This window comes from Andrographis paniculata, unplaced genomic scaffold, assembly GCF_009805555.1.
Source record: "Andrographis paniculata isolate CXL003 unplaced genomic scaffold, ASM980555v1 Contig5END, whole genome shotgun sequence".
NCBI classification, from domain to species: Eukaryota; Viridiplantae; Streptophyta; class Magnoliopsida; order Lamiales; family Acanthaceae; genus Andrographis; species Andrographis paniculata.
In genome coordinates this window covers 371,952-384,994 of record NW_026137595.1, presented here as the reverse complement: position 1 = coordinate 384,994, position 13,043 = coordinate 371,952, and the positions used below count along the sequence as shown (strand labels likewise).

Sequence of the window (13,043 nt, the reverse complement as noted above, 5' to 3'; positions counted from 1 at the left end):
ACGACTCCAACGATTTCCTCAAGAACATCTTGACGGCTGCTTTGAACATACTCAAAGCTCAATAAAATTCAATTCGATTGTACATTATATAAGCTGGCTTTGAGTATTGCATGTACGAAAATTAATTAAATATTTCTCCTTAATTCAATTACAAGAATTAATCCAAACTAATTAATTAAATTTAAGATCGATATAACCCTAATGTATAAGGTGCCCCAGTTTGAGGAATCCACTGTCCGCCGGACAAAAACGCCGACGTCGTGAAATTACCGGCGTCGGTTTCATTAATAACGTGAAATCCCTGCCACGTCACTCTCCGGCTGGTGTCCGATCCCGGGCCTGAATTGTTAAATTCGGCATAGTACGAGGTGTTGAGTGCAAAATCCCCCGACCATATGCTCCAACCCGCAGGATTTATCAGACTGCCCATATACGACTGCATATATACGGTTCTAGAATATTCCTTCCACGGCCTGCCCAGATACGTCTGGAAGGTTGTCGTGCTGTTGGCCAAATCGTCGGCGGGTCGGATCGTGCAGAACTGGATTGAGATTCCGGTGTTCTGGTTCGGGTCCGTTCGGCCCTGTGCGGTTATGGCGTTGAACTGACCCGACATTGGCCGGCGGGGGTAGAGATTGCAGTCCTGGAAGACGACGGCGGCGTTTCCGAATATGAAGTCGACGGTGCCGTAGATGTCGCATTCGACGTAGAACTGCCGGAGGGAATGCACGTAGAGCGTGTCTTGGTAGCCCTCGAAGCTGCATTTGTAGAATGTCGAGAGATCGGCGCCGTTCCGCACCGCCACCGCCTGGTGCTTCACCGCGCCGGCGGTGTTCCGGAACGTGATGTTCACGCCGACGAATCCTGCTCCGACGACGGCTGAATTGAGAGGTTGAGAAGAAAGTTAATTGAAGGTGTATAGTATACCAACACGGCCGTGTTGTGTTGCAGACATACAATATATAATTTAATTGATCGACTGACCGAATGTTGAAGAATTGAAAGTGGTCCATCCGTCGACGAAGCTATGATTTCCTGTAATAATTGTTTTGTTAATTCCTTCCCCCATCATCATTATGTACTTCTGGTTTTTCGCAATCGACACGTATTCTTCGTACACGCCGGCGGTGATGTATATCAAGAAGTAACCCTTTTTCCCGTCGGAATTCGTGGGAGCCGCCGCCACGGCGTCGCTGATATTCATGAAATTTCCGGACCCATCCTGGCTGACAATAACTATGTCGGTGACATTGACCATGTCGCTGCCGGGGCTCGTCTGGAGCAGGCGGCGGTTTTTATTGACGGTCTGAAGAATCGCCTGATTCCGGGCAGACATTTTCAGGTTCGGAAGCCGGAGATGCTTTCTCCGGCCGCCGGAATTAACTTTCTTTCTATTTTTTGGGACCCAGCCTTTGGTGAACAGAGCGAGGGAAAGACTGTAGAGTTTGGTGTCGTTGGAGAGGGGGGAAAGAATGCCGTTTCTGATGGTCCAGGTCGACGAGGTCGCCTGAATTCCGTCGATACATGTCTGAACGTTGGTGAGGGTGGCGCTGAGGAGCGTTTGGACGCCGTCGGCTTCGTCGGCGGGGAGAATTTGGGAAGTGTTGTCGATGATTTGGAGGGCGGCAAGGAGATCGTCGATGTTGCATTGTGCTAAGAATTTGCAGTCCTCTAATGCTCGGATTGCGGTGATGGTTAGGGTTTTGGAGTGGCGGAGGAGCTGCCGTTCGATTAGGGTTAGGAATCTCCGGGCGGCGGCGAGGGATTGGCGGGCGGAGAGGCGGCCCGAATCGTAGACAGTGGCGGCGGAGATGGTGGGCGGAGCAGTGTCGTCGGCTGCTGTAAGGAGATTGGGTGGAAGGAGAATTAGGAGAACAGTAATGGGGATGAGATACTTAATCGTGGCCATTGGATGAAGATGGAGATGAAGATGATGGTGAAGATGAAGATGAAGATGAAGATGAAGATGAAGATGAAGATGATGGATCTATTTATATATTGTTAATCGGTGAAGGGAAGGGGAAGGGTTGTGGAGGGAAATGCAAGTAATGTTCATGTTGAAGATCATGCATGAATTTGTTAATTTCTTTAATTTATATTAATTTAATTAGTTAATGTTGTTGTAATGAAAAGTCAACCAGGTTGTGTTCGTCTTGAAAACGCGTGAGATCGAACTATGATTATAATTAATTGGAGTTTGGACATATACGGGGAAGGACTCAACCGATTTTGGGTATGTTTTTTTCCTTTTCAAATCAAAATTAAATAATTTTTCGAAAATTTTATGACAAATTAAAAAATAATAATATTTTATTAACTGTATCCAACTATGTCATCGGACTTTAAATTTAAAAAATTTTGGAAATAGGTAAAATTTAATAATAGTATAATATTTTATAAGAAAAAATATATTTAATTTAATAGTTTGAAATAATTGTTGTTAGGGAATAGTATCAAAAATTCCTAAGTAGAATAAGGCCTAAATACTATAAACTATGAATATCAATAACTTTTTTTCATCCAGCTAAATATAATTTATATTATTATTTTTTAGTTACCTAATTATGTTGACAAATATTGTAAACATTGCCCACAGCCTTTTAAACTCAATTCATATTAACAATTGAATCCTAAAGTAGGTCGAGGATTTGGCATTTACTACGTTATTTTCCATTTATTACAATTAAAAATAAAAAATCTTATTTTATCGTCATATCAATATTCTAGGAATATTAAAAATACAAAATAAAATAAATTTGGTCAAACTTTTAGCAAAAGGATTTTAAGTAATTTTCTAAGAAGTCAATGTCCAATAGCATGTGATCGTGTAGGACACTCTGTCCATTTATATAAAATCAATTTTAAACATAAATTGTATTCCCAATTAACCAATAAGAACTCGTGACTTTTATTATTTAAATTTTTAAAGGTCGAAAATCACATTTGTAAGGCATTAAAATAAATATTCGTTTGAAAGTAATATGTAAGCATTTCTAAACATATATACTAGTTGATGAATAATTATAGTAATATCTTACAGTAGGACATAATTTTCCTTTGATTAATTTATTTAATTTATACATATATATGTGTGTGTAACGCAATTGTTTATTTGTTAGTTGCAATATTTTAACGTGCAATGGGCTTACTTTCCTTAAGCTTGTCGTGCTGGAAAACAAACAATTATAAAAGAAGTCGCGTTTTTGGAGGGGGAGTAAAGTCAAACTTCACCTATAATTGCTGGAATTCAAAACACGCTTTTGTGAAGACGCGACACACATGTTAAGCCAATAACCACCGACGGATAACTGATGTATTTATGGGGAAAATTATATAATGTGTTTTACTAAAAATGCACAAAATATATTATGTTTTATTTATTATATGAAATTTCTTGTGTTAGAAAGTTTGCATAAAACACCATTTTTGTTCAAAATTGATATTTGGTTCAAAATAAAGACCTAAATTAAGTATTATACAAATAAAAACGTAATATATCTTAAATAATTTATTTTTTTGAATAAAATAAACAAATAAATAATTGATCAATTATTTATTTTTATAATTTTTATAAAAATCAGACAACAATTTGTCTCCAAAAACTATAAAATGAAGGATTTAATAAATTTTTAATTTATTTATTTAATGCAAAAAAATTATTTAAGATATTTTGTGTTTTTTATTTATATAAAACTTGCATAATTTAGATATTTATTTAGAATTAAATATCAGTTTTGAACAATAAGGGTGTTTCGTGCAAATTTTATATTAGTCACAAGATGGTTCAAAACAATAAATAAAATACATTGTGTTTTGTGGATTTTTACTAAAATACAAAGGCATGTTATATAATTTATCTTGTATTTATGTATGGTTTAATTTTGAATTTTATGAAAATAATAATGTAATTGCACTTTTTATTCCATAATTCCTATTTAATATTTCAATTTAATATATATGTGAAGTTTTATAAAGTGAATCAGATAAATGCAAATTTTGTTTGGTTTGAATTTTAGTTGTACTTTCCTAAAATAAGATTTGACTACTAAAAGTAGATGGAAATTAATTAATTATTATTAAAATTTAGAATACAATTTAATTTATATTCTTATATTGATGAATAGATGAGTGCTTGGAAAGTTTTAAATATAGCTTGAATATTGAATTGTTACTCTAAAATAATAGAGTAATAATCATAATATCGAATATCTTTTTTTATATAAAAAAAAAACTCAAAATTTGTTGTATTATTTTGATGATATTTTTTGCAAATTTCTGAAAGCAAATACACATTTGTTTGTGTATAACCACAATATAAGAACAAACGTTTTATTTCATGGCCTTCTCATTACAATAGAGGTCTTTTTTTAATCCAAGCGTAAAAATTGGATAAACAATATCACACGTTTCATCCAAAGTAACTCACCCATTAAATGGGCCGGAGTAGGCCCAATTAAAGCCCACTTTAAGTTTAAATACTATACTAAGCCTACAACAAATTTAATTGGGCCGCGGACCCAAAATTGAAGTAAGAAAAAATAAATGCAAGCAACCCAATCCGTCAATAATTAGTAGTGTGAGATACATCCTTATTTTGTGCTGTACATAATTTATATGCCATCCTTCCAATTTGAATGTATAGTTAATAGGTAAAAAGAACATAAAAATAATTTCGCTCTTTTATTTTGGTGTAAAAGTACTTATATGATATTATCAAAAAATAAAATGGATTCATCATTACTATAATAATTATTTTTTAATTAGACAATTTATAATATAAAATTGTATATATTTTGTGAATTGACGGAAAGAGGATGTAAATTTAAAATGTAAATATATATGTTTTGTGTAATAATGTACTTGGTCTAGATTCAAATCCCACTATTTGTGGGTGGATTTAAAAAAAAAAACTATTTTAAACTATATATATATATATAAAATAAAATAAAAAAGAAGAAGAAACAGCAGCAGCTAATCCAATAGGACGATGGATATTCTACAACTTTGCAGCTAATTAGCCTAAGTCAAATGATGTTTGATAATAGCACTAAAAAGTGCAGGTTCGTCCAACGGTAACGTAACACAATAATAATACTAATAAATGCTCAACTGGAAACCACAATGCCGCTAATAAAATAAATACAGATGAGATAAAATATTCTTATATATACATATGGACAAAAATAAATAAATAAATAAAATTTACGCCCACAATTTAGGGAACAATTTATTGAATGCAATATAAATACGTATATAAAAAGTGTATGTTTTGGGTATATATCTGATTCTGAACCTCCCAAAAGCTTTTCAGGCAGCCGTTCCAAAAATGATCAAATTTCCTCTCACCCCCCTCGTCTCTCTTCTACCTCTTCTACTTGTACTACTTGTATTCTTTTTCCACCCCACAATTTTTTATTATTCTTCTCAGACCCCTAAAGAACTTCACGTTTACAGCCACGTCCAGCTGGCGCGCTCCCCCTGTCAAGGCACATTGTATCCAGACCTCTGCTTCTCCACCGTCGCCGCCTTCCCGGAACTCCGCCGGAAAACTCTACCGGAAATTATCGCCGGTACGGTGAACGTTACTATGAAGGAGGTCGGATCCGCCGCCTCCAACTGCAGCAGCATCCGCCGCAAGCTCATGAGGAAGCTCGAGCCGCTGGAGCTGCGAGCGCTGGACGACTGTCTCGAGCTGTTCACCGACACCGTCGACGAGCTGAAGAAAATCCTCACCGACTTATCGGCGAGCTCCTCGCCGGAAAAGTACTACGACGACTTGCTGACGCTCCTCAGCGGCGCGATGACGAATCAGTACACCTGCCTCGACGGATTCGCGTACAGTAAGAACAACACTCGGCGGTTTATCGAAGGCAGGCTGAGGAGGATTTCGCGCCACGTCAGCAATTCGCTCGCCATGGTTAAGAAGCTGAAGAGGAAAAGCAGGAAGAGAACGGCGGCGGCGGCGTTTGGTAAAACTAGCGGCGGTTTTCCGGCGTGGCTGACGAGGAAAGAGCGGCGGCTGCTGCAATCGCCGACGAACCAGACGAGGTTCGATCTGGTGGTGGCGAAGGACGGCAGCGGGAATTTCAGAACCATTAATGAGGCGCTGAGCGCAGCTCCTAACAATAGCAACCGGAGATTCGTGATTTACATAAAATCGGGGGCGTATTATGAGTACCTGGAGGTGGAGAGGAAGAAGACGATGCTAATGCTCGTCGGCGACGGGATCGGGAAGACGCTGATCAAAGGGAACAGGAGCGTCGTCGACGGCTGGACCACTTTCCGATCTGCTACAGTCGGTTAGTTTCCGATAACGTATTTAATCTTATTGGTCCACGTGCATTTGCATTAAATTTTTTTAATTAAATAGATATATCATTAGATATTCTGATTGGTTTTAAAATTCACCGACAGGAGTCGTGTTGGGTAATTATAGCCCTGATTCGTGAGTTATGATCTTTAAGAAATAAATACGTGGGCATGGTAGATAATGAATGATGAATTGAATGCAGTACACTTGCTGACGTGACATGTCCACGTTCTACTAATAATGCGTTGAGCCAAAGCGTTTGACGTATCTGGTCTGTCGTAGGACTGAATAAAGTTCTGTGGGGGACAATGGACCAATAATTTTCTGTTGCTGCTGACGGCTGATAAGCGATAGCTCCTTCCATTATCAACAGCTCTTTGGACTGATATTTTTTAGATAAATAAATACTTAGATACAATTATTTTCAGATTGTGTGATTGATAATCAATTTTTTGTTTTTTTTATTTATATATTTTGAATCTAATTTATCACTTCCCATTTGTATGGACTCTGCGACTCGGGGGTAGAAGGGACGAAGCCCTCCTCACCTTGCCTGGGTTCGGGGGCGAGGAATTACCCCCGGCACCACCGTATACAGGCCTTTTGAATAGATTAAACTATACGAAATCTGTCGTTTATAAATGTTCTCTATTTTTATCAGCGTGAATATAGTCGATAAGTTGTTAATTAATCACATAAAATTCTATCTTCTTGATATTTCTGTTTATTATTCAACCATTAACTCTAACCCATCACAACTTTTTTTCTGATGCAGCTGTGGTAGCAAACAATTTCATAGCGAAAGGCATAACCTTCGAGAACTTCGCCGGCCCCAGCAAGCACCAAGCGGTGGCGCTCCGGTCCGGCGGCGATTTCTCGGCGTTCTACCAATGCAGCTTCGTGGCCTACCAGGACACGCTCTACACCCACTCCCTCCGCCAATTCTACCGCGACTGCGACGTCTACGGCACGATCGACTTCATCTTTGGCAACGCCGCCGTCGTCCTACAGGGCTGCAATCTCTATGCCCGCCGGCCTAACCCCAACCAGCGCAACATATTCACGGCACAGGGCCGGGAAGATCCTAACCAGAACACCGGAATCTCCATCCTCAACTGCAAAGTGGCTGCAGCTGCCGACCTCCTCCCCGTCCTGTCACAATTCAGGACGTACCTCGGCAGGCCATGGAAGCAGTATTCCAGGACAGTGTTCATGCTGTCCCACATGGAAAGCGTGGTGGATCCCAAGGGGTGGCTCGAGTGGGACGGCGACTTCGCTCTGTCCACACTCTACTACGGCGAGTACGCAAACCGCGGGCCGGGATCGAACACCACTGCCCGGGTGCAATGGCCGGGATACAAAAGGGCGTTGAACACGACAGAGGCCAACCAATTCTCCGTTGGGAGTTTTATTCAGGGCAGCCAGTGGCTGCCCGCAACAGGGCTTCCGTTCTATGTAAATTTGACGGCCAGTTAAATATAAGTAGCTTCCGCGCGCATTATATTAACTTATAAAGCTGATCAACAATTTCAAGCTCGATATGTATCTTTTACACATTCCTTTTTATTCATCGTGTACAAGGATAGGTTCATACCTTTCAAGATCCCTTCTAAACCGCGCCATCGGCACTGAAAGGAACAGATTTCACCTGGACATGATTAACTACAATGAGTACAGCTTACAAACATGGTGTGTAGTAGCAGGGAGATGATAAAAGAACTGACCAGATTCCGGAATTTGAGAATATAAAACATCTCTAGATACCGGCGAGTCTCGCGCCTTTCCAGCTTGGAGACATGCTTCCAGAAGCCATAGACGCCGGCTAACGTCATCAGCCTCTTAGAGTAAATCTTCCATGTATACCTTTGAGGTTAAGTCACCAGGATTGTAAGCAACACCAAAACTACATATTCCTGTGTACTAAATTTCTATATAAGGGTTAACTTATACCTTTCATAAATCCTGCTGAGACCACCTTCAGATATGCTAGCCCAGTGGCTTGGATCTTCATTGCATTTCTGGAAGAAATCAGCCATGAGGGTAGCCGCTTTGTCGGGATGATATGGGTCGATATGAAATCCGGATACACCATCTTCAATGATCTCCAATGGGCCTCCGTGGCACGTGGCGAATGTGGGGAGGCCGCAGGTCATGGCCTCCACCACCGTCAGCCCAAAGGCTTCGTAGAATGCAGGCTAAGAAGCATATAAAAACACCTTGTTAAGTAACTTATCATGAATTAGAACCAAATGTAATGGTATGATGCTTAGTTATTCTAAATATTTGTCTACCTGAACAAAAATTCCTCTCTTGTCAGCTATATAGCGATAGAGTTCACCATTGCGTGCTCGATTCGTTTGAGCTGTTATCCATCTCAGCTGGCCATCTAAATTGTATTGCTTTATAAGCGAATGCATCTTCTCGATTTCTGAAATTTCTTCCCTGTCACTAGATTGTTTTACATCGGTATAGCCTGCCACCACGACGAGATTAGCCAGTTCTCTTAACTTAGAATTTTTGGCATACAACTCCACCAGCCCTGTTATGTTCTTGACCCGATCGAGCCTTGCCATTGAGAAGATTATTGGCTTTGATGGATCTTCCAGCACCCCACTGTGTCAGTTCAGTTCAAGATTAGGAAACAATCTTGAATATATTTCACTGAAAAAAGATGCTAAGATCTAACTCACATATGCTCAGTAGTCTGCTGGGGATCATATATTAGTTTTTCAAGGGATTCATGGAGAGAAGTCAGTCTTCTCTCCTTGTCTGAATATGGAAAGTATATGGTCTCATCTGCACCGGGTGAAACTATGTTGAACTTAGGGTCGAAAACATCAACACCATGGACAACACGGTATAATCCCGGCAAAGTGAAAGCAGTGTGGCTCTCATACTGGCCAACTGTATTCTTCCTGGATGATCATAATGACAATTCAGCATGAGTCTAGATATTTTTAAACTGCAAATAGTAAGGTGAAAGTGAGTTACTCACGTTCCGGCGATTTCTTGATAAGTGCTGGTGATTATAAAATCCGAATGATTCATGGCGAGTAGGTCAGCAGTGAATTGACATGAGAAGTGATATTTGTCCTCAAATTTCTCCCAGTATATGTCAGAGTCTGGATATTTAGTTTTCTCCAATGCATGAGCGATTGTACACTGGAGAAGGGGCAGAAACTAGCTTAACAGCTGCAAAAAACTTTGTCGATAAAAGCTCACAAAACATAAAAGTTCACCTCTGTGACTCCCATCTTATGAGATAACAAAGAAGCCACAAGATTTCCATCGCTGTAGTTGCCAATTATTAGGTCAGGTACACCCTGTAGTTCGGCAGCAATCTCACTTGCAGCATCCTGACGAAGAACACAAAAAAAAAGGAGTTGATTATAAAGCATAAACTCAGAGCAGCAGTGTAATAATGAGGCAAATTAGAGGTTGCTTTGGACTTACCTCTGCAAACTTCTCCAGATATGGCCAGATATCAAACCTTGATATCCATTGGCGGAGAATCCCATGCTCGGTTCTAAAAGGTACGCGCAAGATATGTGCATGCTCACATCCACAAATCTTTTCGAGTCTCTGGTTGCAAGATGTGCCTTTTGCGTCGGGTATTAATCTGGTAACCTGAAAACAGATAAAAAAAATAGAATACTAAGCTAGATATCAGCTGATGTGATAACACGAGAATGAATAGAGTCGATCAAACATACGACTAGAACACGGGGAGTGATATTCAGGCCTTGGTTCTTTATTCTTTGGATCATCTCGTGTTCCAAGGCACGCACTTGATCAAGAATATAGACAATCTGCAAATAAATCAAGAGAAACATAAACATCTTTGTATGTTCTAGACAAATGTTAGTTTTCTTGATCAGGGCATATCCTACAAAGCTCAGAAAACTACCTGACCACCTGTATCAGGCAATCCAAGGACATTTGCTTGGCCGAAATACCCATGCACCGACAAAATAACCACATTGAAGACCATGGGAATTCTACCCAAAAATGTTTCAAGAGTTGATGGATCGGGCGCATGGAGGATGTCAGAGAGAAGGTGCATCATCTCCAGAACATGTGCAGCAGTGTCTCCCCAGCCTCTCTCAAAACCCATCCCTTGCAAACTGCATGCTCGTCAGTTATTATAAACGGTACACTGTAAAGATGTCGTTTTTCTGTACATGGATTTAAAGTGATCTTGCAAATGTAGATGCATATACAAACTCACACATATTCAAACTCAGAATACGGCGTGTCTGGTGGAAGTTTGGAGACATAATCATCGGCTTTGGCTAATGCAGATTCGAGCCTGGAGACATGTTGTATCCGATCATTCAGCATCATTACCTATGAAGATAAGACATCAGACCAGCAGGAGATTGTTTGAGAGTTCACATATATAAGGAAACAATAAATCTGAGACTCAATGTAGAGGAAAGGACACTCACATGGCCCTTATGTGTGTGCACTCTAAGGAAATCAAGTATCGGCTCGAGAGATTCCTTGTTGCGGAACATGACAGAAGATAGGTGTCGATTGAGAAACTGGACCCCATTGCCAATAGAAGAAGATCTAGTTGGGCGAGGAAATGATGCATTGAATGGCTCAAAATCCAGTTCAAGAACATAAGGATCATCATTGCTATAGAGAATATGGAACAGAGGAACAGTAAGATGGTTGTTAGATTTACTAAACCTGACAGAAAGAACCAGAATATGTAAACACATGGAAGCAGGCTACTCACTGCCCATCCACAAGTTCTTCCTTGAATCGCAGATATTCAGATACTGTCAGCTCATCGACACTGAGTTCATGGACATTAACACGAACAAACTCCCAAACGCCTGGCCTTGGTCGTATGGCTATACAAACAAAAGGAGGTGAAACTATCCCCTCCTGCGATCACCATTAAAAGATAAACATTTGTTGGCACACTGTTCTTGAACCAGAAGAAAAAAATATCGAAAATACACTGAATTGATCACTTGTACTGTTGTACATGAACAAATAATGGTAAAAGCCAGTGGAAAATAACTAATCAGGAATGACAAATTCTGCCACAATTCAAAGCAAACACTAGCAGGTGCCGATGATATCAAACCAAAGTGACTCATATCATCAAACAATCATCATATGTTCTTTCAATTATTTTGATAACCGCCAATTAACGACTGTTCTGCTAATTGTAAATTTCAGTCCGACTCTGTAACATAATTTGATTATGAAATGTGATTCTTTCCCGAGGCAAAACCTAATTCGATACAACGAAGATGCACTATTTGGCCAATATATAGCTTAAAAGCCTAAATAATACTTCTACTATCAAATTGCATACTTTTTGTATCCATGCTAAGAAGAAACAGAGTAGCATAGTATTTACCTGAGCAGTCCTCAGAACTTCACTGAAGGGACCATCGCGGAGCTTTTGCCTGGAGGAATCATCGCCTATGATGTTGTCGAGTTCATCAATCAGGTTGTGAGGCTGCAGTATATTCTTCCCCTGCGCCACGTATCTTCTCGAAGAAATCAATTTGAAAATCAGCGCTAAATCGCAAAACCAAAATCGGTGATCAGGAAGCATCTGGAAACTCCAAAAATCATCGAAACATACCGAGAAAGGAGAGCGACGAGTTCGTTTCGGTGAGCAGAAAGCGTGTCTTCCACCCTTTCCCTCATGCTCGGCAGCTTCGTTAGCCTCGGAGTCGCCATTTGGATTTCTATAACTTCAGAGGTGGCGGTTGTTGCAGGGAATCTTCAACGTGATCTTGGAATTGCAAACTCAAAGAGATGATTCATCATCAATATATAGTTGAGTATAGTGATAAAGATAAGATCACAACGAACGTGACTATGGATGAGAGGAAAAGGTGGCGGTTTTGAGATTTTCCTTTTTTATTTTATCTTTTAACGGACAATATGCGTAAATGCATGTCTAAATTTAATTGGTGGGTATATTATAATTAATAGAAAAATTACAATTCATGCAAAATTTTGAAAATTATTTTCGAAATTAAAAAAGTATGATTGAATTTTCAATTGAAGTAAATCAAATTGAGGTTGAATTGAATTAAAAATTAATTATTTGTAAAAGGTTGTTACACGTAACACAAAAAATGGTGGTTTTTGCTTTTGCTGGTGTGTTACAAGTTCCAACGTGCGACCATTGAGCTGCAACACGTATCCATCTATCGATTTTATTTATTTCATCTATACTGTGACAGTATAATAGTACTACTTATTAAAGTCGATTGATTGACATTCAGCCTTATCCTCTGAATTATGCTTTCGGCTGTATTCTGCAGAATTTATTATTCCTATCAAACTTGTGGGCCGATTAGATATGGGTTAGTACTTAATAGTAGATCCGGCCCACAAATTTATTGTTTTTTTGGCCCAACTCAACCTTAGACTGTATTCTGTACTAAAGCCCCCAAAAATTTTGGGTTTATTTATAGTATGAGTTTTGGAATATTTAAAGTTATATATTTAAATAAATTGTAAATTATAAATGTACTTTTAATATTAGATAAATAGATATATTATAAAATTACTATAAAATAAAATAGATATATATTTTTTTTGAACATACGAAAATGAAAGAATGAATGAAAACCTTTACTCCGTACGAGGGAATATATATAAAAAAAAATAGTTTAAGAATAATAAAATTTGAATATTTAAAACAATACTCCTACTATTTTATATATATATATATATTAATATAAATGGATGA

General features: G+C 38.9%; 3 protein-coding genes across 4 annotated transcripts; 1 reads left to right on the top strand and 2 right to left on the bottom strand.

The window, feature by feature from the left end:
- Positions 1 to 50: 50 nt before the first annotated feature.
- Positions 51 to 1,990, bottom strand: LOC127259111 (probable pectinesterase/pectinesterase inhibitor 7). The gene is made up of 2 exons (XM_051286258.1): positions 985 to 1,990; positions 51 to 879 (listed from the first exon to the last, which is right to left on the bottom strand). The coding sequence occupies exons 1-2, from the start codon at positions 1,907 to 1,909 to the stop codon at positions 182 to 184; spliced, it is 1,623 nt and encodes a 540-aa protein (XP_051142215.1). The 5' UTR covers positions 1,910 to 1,990; the 3' UTR covers positions 51 to 181.
- A 3,316-nt stretch (positions 1,991 to 5,306) lies between these two features.
- LOC127259109 (pectinesterase) lies at positions 5,307 to 8,504 on the top strand. Its single transcript, XM_051286257.1, has 2 exons — positions 5,307 to 6,299; positions 7,086 to 8,504. The coding sequence occupies exons 1-2, from the start codon at positions 5,327 to 5,329 to the stop codon at positions 7,784 to 7,786; spliced, it is 1,674 nt and encodes a 557-aa protein (XP_051142214.1). The 5' UTR covers positions 5,307 to 5,326; the 3' UTR covers positions 7,787 to 8,504.
- LOC127259108 (sucrose synthase 2) lies at positions 7,681 to 12,102 on the bottom strand. Of its 2 annotated transcripts, XM_051286256.1 has the most exons (16): positions 11,922 to 12,102; positions 11,691 to 11,823; positions 11,055 to 11,206; positions 10,759 to 10,951; positions 10,539 to 10,657; positions 10,218 to 10,434; positions 10,024 to 10,119; positions 9,764 to 9,937; positions 9,550 to 9,666; positions 9,306 to 9,472; positions 9,001 to 9,225; positions 8,602 to 8,923; positions 8,261 to 8,505; positions 8,035 to 8,173; positions 7,905 to 7,958; positions 7,681 to 7,761 (listed from the first exon to the last, which is right to left on the bottom strand). In XM_051286256.1, exons 1-15 carry the CDS (start codon positions 12,017 to 12,019, stop codon positions 7,920 to 7,922), a joined length of 2,436 nt encoding a protein of 811 aa, XP_051142213.1. In that variant the 5' UTR covers positions 12,020 to 12,102; the 3' UTR covers positions 7,681 to 7,761; positions 7,905 to 7,919. The 2 variants fall into 2 exon arrangements, with proteins under 2 accessions (XP_051142213.1, XP_051142212.1); XM_051286255.1 differs by lacking the exon at positions 7,681 to 7,761 and having other exon boundaries at positions 7,783 to 7,958.
- Positions 12,103 to 13,043: the final 941 nt, after the last annotated feature.

What these genes read in the sequence shown, in the direction of transcription:
- LOC127259109 (XM_051286257.1), top strand. Translation starts at nt 5,327, where the DNA reads ATGATCAAATTTCCTCTCACCCCCCTCGTCTCTCTTCTACCTCTTCTA. An exon ending in TTTCCGATCTGCTACAGTCG is followed by an intron (nt 6,300 to 7,085) that starts GTTAGTTTCCGA and finishes TTTCTGATGCAG; the next exon opens with CTGTGGTAGCAAACAATTTC.
- LOC127259108 (XM_051286256.1), bottom strand. Translation starts at nt 12,019, where the DNA reads ATGGCGACTCCGAGGCTAACGAAGCTGCCGAGCATGAGGGAAAGGGTG. An exon ending in AAGTTCTGAGGACTGCTCAG is followed by an intron (nt 11,207 to 11,690) that starts GTAAATACTATG and finishes TGGTGATCGCAG; the next exon opens with GAGGGGATAGTTTCACCTCC. An exon ending in GAAGAACTTGTGGATGGGCA is followed by an intron (nt 10,952 to 11,054) that starts GTGAGTAGCCTG and finishes TATTCTCTATAG; the next exon opens with CAATGATGATCCTTATGTTC.
- LOC127259111 (XM_051286258.1), bottom strand. Translation starts at nt 1,909, where the DNA reads ATGGCCACGATTAAGTATCTCATCCCCATTACTGTTCTCCTAATTCTC. An exon ending in TTTCAATTCTTCAACATTCG is followed by an intron (nt 880 to 984) that starts GTCAGTCGATCA and finishes CTCTCAATTCAG; the next exon opens with CCGTCGTCGGAGCAGGATTC.